Genomic DNA, 8948 nt, shown 5'->3' with positions numbered 1-8948 from the left:
CAAAAAAAGCAAAAGGCAAAAATGCCTTTACTTTGCAAAGGTTTCAATATTTTATCTCAGGAGAAAATTTAACAACAAGCTTTTTCCTTCTACAGCAGCTGTGTGTGGCCTCTAGAACAAAAATTTATTTTTTGTTGTGTTTTTATTTTATTAAAGGTATGTACTCACAGATTCTGAGACCAGAACTCAAGGCCAAGGAATAGATATCAGAGTGGTCTGTTTTAAGCTATTTGCTATGAAGACATCATTGTTGTAAAGAACCACATGTTTAGAAAACACCAAGAACAAAACACCAAACCTAATCACAAGCCTACTCAGAGGGAACCTCAGATATGTGAGGTAAGCTAAGTGTTATAAAAGATGAAAACTTACATGAAAACCTAAACTAGTAAAAAAAACTTCAAATTTTTAATGCAGTAAGTACACAGAATCGTGACATCTACAGAGCTGAGGGAATGTCTGCTCCTCCCAGACAAGCTAGGGGACAGGCCGGTTAGGTGCCAGAAAGGCAGGGTGCTCTCCACAGGTGGCCAGCAAGGGTCCAAAGGGGTTTACACTACCTCAAGAGCACACTGAGCAGCACAGGAGCCACGGCCGTGACTGGGATGAGCACTCTGTTAACAGAAGTCACACTGCACCTTTACCTTGCTCTTCCCCTTCCCCACAGAAATGGAGCCTTTGCACTTTGCCTGAGCCACTGTCAGGTCAGGACTTTGCCATCAACCCTACCCTCCACCAAGTCCTCACCTGTCTGACAATGCTCTGGATCAGTTTGTCCATGGTGAAGGCAATGTAGGCGTGAATGGTGAACATCTCTCTCAGGGAATCCTCATACTGTGATGAGTCTATGTTGCCATCAAGCAGGCTTCGCACCATGTCTAGGAAAGCTGGGTAATAATCTTCCACATCAACGTCCACTGTGGGAAAGATGGAACAGGTGAAGTTTCACCCTGGTAAGAAAGGATCAGGGATGAAGAGCGGGGCAAATCCCATAGCTGGCCTCCAGGAAGGACAAAACTAGCTACACAGGCCATAGCCAAGGAGCCCACCACAGACAACGCTGAAATGGGACAGGTGACAGTCACCAAACTATCTATTCCAGGAGAGTGGCTCTGCAACTCTGCCCACGGAAGCAACAGGCCCAACAGCACTGCCAGGCTCAGCATGAGAAGGCCACTCCAAGTGGCAGGCTCTCGCCTGCGTAAGTGGATTCCTCCTGGGGTCACTTGCTCAAAGCACTAGTTCAATGAAGTACAGGGTGCAGAGGAAAAGGGCAGGCACAGTTGTATGCTAGCACTGAGAAACTGCTTGGGAACAGAAGAATAGGAGTGCAAATTAAATTCTCTATGAATAATAATCTATATTTGTCAAAGTCCTTTTGTTTAAAAATGGATTTGCAACACTGTACTTCACAAATTGCATTAAATGATCTGTACTTGTTGCACATAAGTCACTTCACTCACCAGGAGGAAGAATCTTATCAGTAAAGAGACATCTGGCCATGCACAGAGGGTATAAGGACTAGGGAAAGGGGCACCTTTAGCTGACTAAAGTAAGACCCATCTAAGTGAAGTAAGAAAACTAATCTTTAGTGTGGGAAATCAAGATAGTGGCACAAAGAAGCTACTGAGGTCTTGGTTGTCTTCTTTCTTGGTATTTCTTGAACACAGCAGTGTTCCTGTAGAAAAATTCACTGAACTGTACAACTCTCATTTGTATCTTTTCTCTGTATGTGCTGAACTGCAATAAAGCTAACAAACATGAAAAAAATTACAAAAAGAAAATTTCATTGATTCATTTGTTACCTGTTTAGCATTTATATAGGAGAATAAAGGCTAAGAGCAAAATTTGAGTCTTTCTCCATTTAACCGAAATATGATGGAAGCATTACAGATAGGCAAAACAGGACAACTCTTTAAAATGAACAGCTGCCTTGAGTTTCATCATAGCATGTCACCTATTTGAGACCACAGCACATACATACATATGGTCTATGAAATATTTAGTGGTTATGAAAAATGCCTTTACGCCAGAAAAAAGATGGAAGTCTAAACCACAGATGTGTACACACAAGCTCTGGCCAGTATGAGAGGCTGCAGCACCACTTGGGTAAACTGTGCAAGCTCACACCAGGGTAAGTCAGTGGTCGATGTCAGGATTAGACCATTTATGTCTCTAAACTTGTTTTTTTCTATTTAGTTCAGGCTGGCCTCAAACTCAAGCAATCCTTCTTCCTCAGCCTCTTGAGTGCTGAGGTTATAGACATGCACCACCATGCCCAGCTTCTCTAACTTCTATCAAAGCAGAAGGAATCACTATGTTTAAGTTCAAAATTTGTTTCTTTCAGGCCAGGACTAATCAAGATAAAGCCTTTTAGAATTAATTTCCAGTGTCACTAGCTCTTCAGAAAATACAAAAACAGGGCATGAAAGTAACCCATAAACAAAACAAAACAAAACCAAAACCAAACAAAACATTCCTCAGTTCTGCTAGTCCTGCAGAGCTCAGAAGAAAGGCCTCTTAAAAAAGATTTTGGCTCCCAGCATTAAGTACCTTGCTTATGAACTATACTCTGGAAGCAGGCAGCACAAAATTTACTTAAGAGCACATGGTGGCTTCCTTAACTCTCCCATTCCTTTCCTTGAAATCTCTTATCTTTATTCCTGTTCTGTTTCCTGTGCATTGAGTTCAAGTCTCCTTCCTAGCAATTATTTCTACTTAGGAATGAGCCATAAACCCTCCTATAGAGGAGTCTGCTCAGAAATGGCTCAGGAAAGATTGTGTTAGGCACAAGTAAGTAGGAATGTATTTTCTCTCATGGAGTGGAAAGGATTGTTACACTTTAGTCCCTGTCCTTTCAAAGGCAGTAACTCAGAAATCTGCCATGTGAGCAACTGATTTCCCACCCCTTGTGTGTCCACAGCACCAACCACTGCCTGAGCATCCATTCCCCAAGCATTGCACAGTGTCCTACATGTATTTCCTAGTTCCCCCAGCAAGCCCATAAGGTAACAATTAGCTCATGCATTTTACAATCAAACAGGCTCACTGTGTTTAAGTGATGTGATACGACCAGAAAGTAGCAGAGCTAAGATCTGAAATCCTTGCTCATATCCAAGGCAGTCTCCCCCCAGGGCCTGGGGTCTCTGGCCCACATGTGCTCCTCACACCCACAGTCTCAGCACTCACTAGGCTCCTTGAGACGAAGCTGGATGGCAGGGCTATCACTCTTGTCTCGCTTTATCCCCAGCACCTCCCGTTCCCATTCTCTCTCTCGATTTTCTTCCTCAATTTGCCGTTCAGCTTGGGAACAAATCCGCAGCAGCCTCAAGCACAGAATCTGGTGCAGTCGCATGAAGATATACCAGTTGTTATTGACATAGAAGAGGTTGTACACTTCATCCATTCCCCTTAATTTCTGAGCTGCTGTGTTACTGAATAGGAGCTTGGACTTTGGGGGGCTGCCCCCAACACCATTGTGCTTCTTGGCTGCCCCTGTGGCTTCATCTACATCCATCTCTTCTTCTTCTTCTTCCTCCACATCAGAGAGGTCACCTCTCTGAGCAAAGAGCAGATCTGGAATGAAATGATGCATGATCTGCTTGATTTTATACTTGTCCTCCTTCTGAATGCCCGTCTGCCTTTTCACATGATGGATAATCAGAGCGGCGGCATCTTCTAGGATCTGCTTGTCTTCATAGGCCAGTGAGAGGTGTGGGCCAACAGGGACACCAGCATTCTCTTCTGTAGCCTGCTCTTGCCTCTGATGGGAGACACAAAAGTATTCTCTGAATGTTAACAGTGGCATTAAACCTAGACCACACCAGAGCACGTTAACTTCAGTGGCTGCTCAACCCAAAACACAGGAACTGACCTTCACAATACTTGTGCCTCTCCCAGAAACAGCCTGGTACCTGATAGACTGGTACCTTATAGACTCTGGTGACATATTATCGTTTAAAATTCAGGAACAATACCTACAGAGGATATGATATGGAGCCTGGGGCTGTGGAAGGTGACAAAGTAACAACACTGACAAAAAGAACCTGGGGCTGCTAAGCTTTAAGTTGTGGTAAGCTGCAATGTTCTACACATTTAAAGGCACTGTTGCAGGAATTAGATGGTGGGAGAAGTGGGAGGGAAGGTGGGATGTATACATTGAAATCAGGATGAGAACCGGGTGTGGTGGTGCACGTCTGTAATCCCAGCACTGGGGAGGCTGAGGCAGGAGGATCGTTGCGAGTTTGAGGCCAGCCTGGGCTACAAAGTGAGCTCCAGGCCTGCCTGAACTGCATAGTGAGACCCTGTCTCAAAAAAAAAAAAAAAATCAGGATGAGAAATCAGGAAATTAATGAATAGAAGGGTAGACTTAGGTTTGAAATGGTATGATCAGGAATACAAAATGTTGCTGGGCATGGTGATACATGCCTGTCATTGCAGCACTCAAGAGGCTGAGGCAGGAGGATTGCCATGAGTTTGAGACCAGCCTGGGCTACACAAGTGAGTTCAAGGTCAGTCTGCACTACATAGTGAGACCCTGTCTCCAAAAAAATAAACAAACAAAAAAACCCCAAAATAAAACAAAATAGCAGGCCAGGAAAGGTGGCGCACACCTGTAATCCCAGCACTCAGGAGGCTGAGGCTGGAGGAGTGCTATGAGTTTGAGGCCAGCCTGGGCTACAAAGTGAGTTCAAGGCCAGCCTGATCTGCATAGTGAGACCCTGCCTCAAAAAGGCAAAATACAAATAAAACACCTCCCTCAAATGTGATAGTCATGAGTAAGAATTAGCACATCTTGGAAGGACTGGATTTCCTTTAACAAAGACTTTTGAGGAACCAAAGCTACGCTGAGCATAAAGACTGGAGTCTTCACAGATGTAAACTCCCCACACAGCTCACCTCATCATATATACTTTCAATCTCGTTGAGTAAACTCTTCGACCTCAGGACCTTCGTGTCATTCTGTTTAAAGTTGATGCCCTGGTGGTCCAGAGATTTCAAGTAGTATTTCTCATTTTGTTCTCGCCACACCTTGTTAAATCCTCTTTGAGCTTCTCGCCATTCCTCCTCTTTCATCTTCAACCTGTTGGGGTGGAGAGAAGGGCAGAAACAAAAACACACAGGAATTCAGAATTTAGAAACGTAAAACATGGGTCAGGGATATAGCTCAGTGGCATAAGTGCCTGCCTGGCAAGCACAAGGTCCTGAGTTTGATACTCAGTACGTGCCCCCGCCCCTCAAATGGAAAACATGCCAGGCTTACTTTACTTCAAAAGTCAAAGACACTTAACATCTGTCATGTTTCTGGCAACTTGGGATAGATGTTATCAGTCTCAAACTTGCTATACAAGAAAATATTCATTCAGGATTTACACTTAGGGAGGAGGGGAGAATCTGTCCTGAAGTATTAAATCTTTCTTAACATAGTTAGTTCTTGTAGAGAATACCAGGGTCTGAGGATGCAGCTGAGTGGGAGAACGGCTGTCTACCATGGATGAGGCTCTAGGCCCAATCCCAAGGTACCACACACACAATTTTTTTTTCTTTTTTCTGAATAAAGAAAGCACTCTACAGCAGACCCTTGGGATATCTGCAAGTATTCTCTGAAAAGAGGGTTCTCTTCCTTTGGCCCCTGAAAATATAGCTGTTTCTTTGCTGTACAGCTCTCACAACATTTGCTATGCTAATGGTAATGCAAAGTCAGAGTGAGGAGAATGGGCACAAGACCATGGCTTCAGGGCTTTGGACAGTCTGTGAAGCTCTGACTGGAACCACTGATGCTCCAGGAGAGGAGAGTGAAAACCAAAAGCAGCAGCACTGGTAAATAACCTGGTCTCAAAGGCCAGAAGGTGAACACTGCTGTGGCAGGAAGAGGAAGCAGCACTGACCTGTGTTAGCTCTGAAAGGCTACCATGGGGTGTGTATGTGACTGTAGAGCAAGAGTGCCACACATGTAAAAAGACACCAGGCTCAGCCTCATCTCTCATCTGAATGAGGTGGGTATGACTGACAAGTATGACAGGAACAGTTATTATTTGAAAGAAGTGTTTTGTTGTTGTTTGGGTACTGAGATTGAGTCCAAGGCCTTTACCCTGAGCTAACTCTCTAGTCCTTTTTATTTTTATTCTGAGACAGAGTCTCACTGGGTCCCTAAATTGCACAGGCTGGGCTCACACTTGAAATCCTCCTGCCGCAGCCTCCCATAGTGATGGGATTAGTTATTTGCTCACATGCCCAGCTGAAAGAAGATATTCTTGGTAAACATGGTGAATTAAATCTTTTTTATAATGAGCATGTATTAAATTTAAAAAATACATGATTGTTTTTCTCATAAAAAGAAAAAAGAAAACTCAGCTGGCCGGGTATGGTGGCACACACCTGTAATCCTGGCACTCAGAAGGCCAAGGCAGGAGACTGCCATGAGTTCTAGGCCAGCCTGGACTAGTATCAAGACCCTGTCTCAAAAACAAACAGATAAACAAACAACAACAACAACAACAACTTAGCTGAGCATGATGGTGCATGCCTATATCAATCAGTCTCCTCTACTAAAGGCGCTGAGGTAGGAGGACCAGCAAGTGCAAGTCCAGCTTGGGCAACATAATGAGATTTGGTCACAAAATTTTTTTAAAAGACCTGGGTATGGAACTCAACACCAGAGTACCTGCCTAACATGTATGAAGTCCTGGGTTTATTCCCCAAAATTGCAAACAAATATAAGAAAACTTGTAAGATCTTAACAACAATTAGTCCTTAGTGACAGGAACATGGGTGGTTATTTTCTTCTGCTGCAGTGGTGTGCATCTATAGTCCCACCAACTTGGGAAGCTGAGGCATGAGGACTGCTTAAACCCAGGAGTCCAAGGCCAACCTGAGCAACACAGCAAGACCCCCTCTCATCAAAATACTTAAAAATTAAAACCCCCTCAACTGTGCACACAAAGCACTCCACCTTAACACTCAAGGTTTCTTCTCAAACACTAGTTACACAGAAACCCAAACAGAAGTTCCCAGACCCCTAGTCTTTGTGAAGCACGCTGAACACAGCAGGCACACTGACTGGTACCTCTTGAGGACAATAGGAACAGCAATGGAAGGGTTCTTCCGCAGCCCATCAATGATGTCTGCTGCCTTGTCAGCGTATATCCTCTGCAGCGCCTTCCGGTGGATGACTTCCGATGTACCCCCGAGGGTGTTATCCAAGCGGAATTTGGCTTGTTCCTCAGCAGACAAGCGGGAAAGCTTTTTCTGTATTGCTTCTAAAACCCGAATGGTTGCCAGATTGGTCTCTAAAACTACATCAAGCTAAAGACAAGACAAAGGATGGTGCTTAGGACCCAAACCAGGAGAGAGAAGTAGGTATGAGAATAAAGAAGGAGGGGGCTGGGGATTTAGCTCCGCGGCAAAAAGCGCCTGCCTGGCAAGTGCAAGGTCGTGAGTTCGGTTCCCGGTACCGGAGAAAAACCAAAAAAAAAAAAAAGAGAATAAAGAAGGAAGTCAAACTCCCTGGACTGAAAGTATGGCTCCGACAAGCTGCTGGTCATGTAAGACTTATTCCTGACCCGTAAAATATGAATAACAGCGTCTACCACTCTTCTAAGGCTATTTTCTGGGGTGAAATTATATGATCCATAGTGTTTACCACAATGCTTGGCAGCAAAAAAACATCCAATGAAGACAGAGTGGCAGTTGACACTCCTGTCACCACCACCACAGTATTCTCTGCTGTGAGCTGTTGATGAGGCAGAGGGATCAAACAGGAAGCTATTTCACTGGCATTTTTCCCCTAAACTTTCCTAAATACTCACAGTTTGTTTAAAGCAGTAATAAGCAAAACAATTCCTTGTGGGCATAGTGGTGCATTCATGCAGTCCCAGCACTAAAGAGGCTGAGGTAGGAGGACTGCAAGTCTGTGGCCAGCCCAGACTATATAGCAACACTCTGTCTCAAAGAAAGAAAACAGGGGGCTGGGGATTTAGCTCCGCGGCAAAAAGCGCCTGCCTGGCAAGTGCAAGGTCATGAGTTCGGTTCCCGGTACCGGAGAAAAAAAAAAAAAAAAAAAAAAACAAAGAAAGAAAACAAAAATCCAGAAACAAATCTCAAAACATGAATTGATAGTAGCTTTGTTGCACTGAGCTACAAGTGGTTATAAAAGTATGTTTAAATTATTATTTTAGAATTTATACAATAAAGACAATGCCCAGGATCTGCCTGGCAAGCTCAAGGTTCCAAGTTCAATTTCCAGTACCAAAAAATAAAAAATAAAGACACTGCCATTAATTCCCCTCAAAATATCACCTTTCACTTTGAATACCATCATTCATCCCATCATTCCTGCCATTTTCTGAAGAGTTCTGGAACTCCTTCCTGTCTTTATGAGGTGTGATTAAAAATAGTGAGCGCTGCTGCCAAATGCCATCCAATGGAAAGGCAGCCTCATAAAACATGAGGGTGCATCCTCATCTGCATTGTTCACCTGGCACTGTATGACTTCTGGCTCTGCCCCAAAGTCAAAATGACCATGAAAGGGAAATGTTTTAAATAGATTCAGGACAGAACATCCAGGCAACTACAACAGTGCAACTAAAGATATTCATAAAAGGACTTCCAGAACTGCTTCAGAAAGTGGCAAGCTGTATGCCTATAATTCCAACACTCAGGAAGCTGAGGCAGGAGGATTACCTTGGGTTTGAGGCCAGCCTGAGCTACAAAGCTATAGTGACATCTTTTCTCAAAGAAAAAAAAAAAAATTAAAATACCATTCAAAACCAAATGGATTGTTGTTCAGTCTTTAGTGGATGATTTCAGAGCTAAAGTGGCTTAGGTAAGTCACATTTGCCATATTTTACTAATATTATTTAACAAATCTCTAAAGGCTAGTAAACAACAAAACAAGCATTTACCACTGAAGAATATGAGCCTCTGATTCTTTGGATTGTAAAAAAGCC

At 43.6% G+C, this 8948-nt stretch overlaps 1 protein-coding gene across 2 annotated transcripts in view; it reads right to left on the bottom strand.

The window, feature by feature from the left end:
* Window positions 1–8948, bottom strand: part of Sin3a (SIN3 transcription regulator family member A) — a 65900-nt gene that overhangs the window by 14919 nt on the left and 42033 nt on the right. For both annotated transcript variants that reach the window (XM_013518961.1, XM_005393507.2), the window contains exons 13-16: window positions 7067–7305; window positions 4900–5083; window positions 3190–3763; window positions 748–917 (exon numbers count right to left, since the gene is read on the bottom strand). In XM_013518961.1, the coding sequence (XP_013374415.1) occupies window positions 748–917; window positions 3190–3763; window positions 4900–5083; window positions 7067–7305 (1167 nt within the window). The remainder of the gene's footprint in view (window positions 1–747; window positions 918–3189; window positions 3764–4899; window positions 5084–7066; window positions 7306–8948) is intronic.

This window comes from Chinchilla lanigera, unplaced genomic scaffold, assembly GCF_000276665.1.
Source record: "Chinchilla lanigera isolate Chin_1 unplaced genomic scaffold, ChiLan1.0 scaffold00049, whole genome shotgun sequence".
In the NCBI taxonomy this organism is placed as follows: domain Eukaryota; kingdom Metazoa; phylum Chordata; class Mammalia; order Rodentia; family Chinchillidae; genus Chinchilla; species Chinchilla lanigera.
Note: the sequence above shows the minus strand (reverse complement) of the source record. Positions and strands in the feature narration are given on the sequence as shown.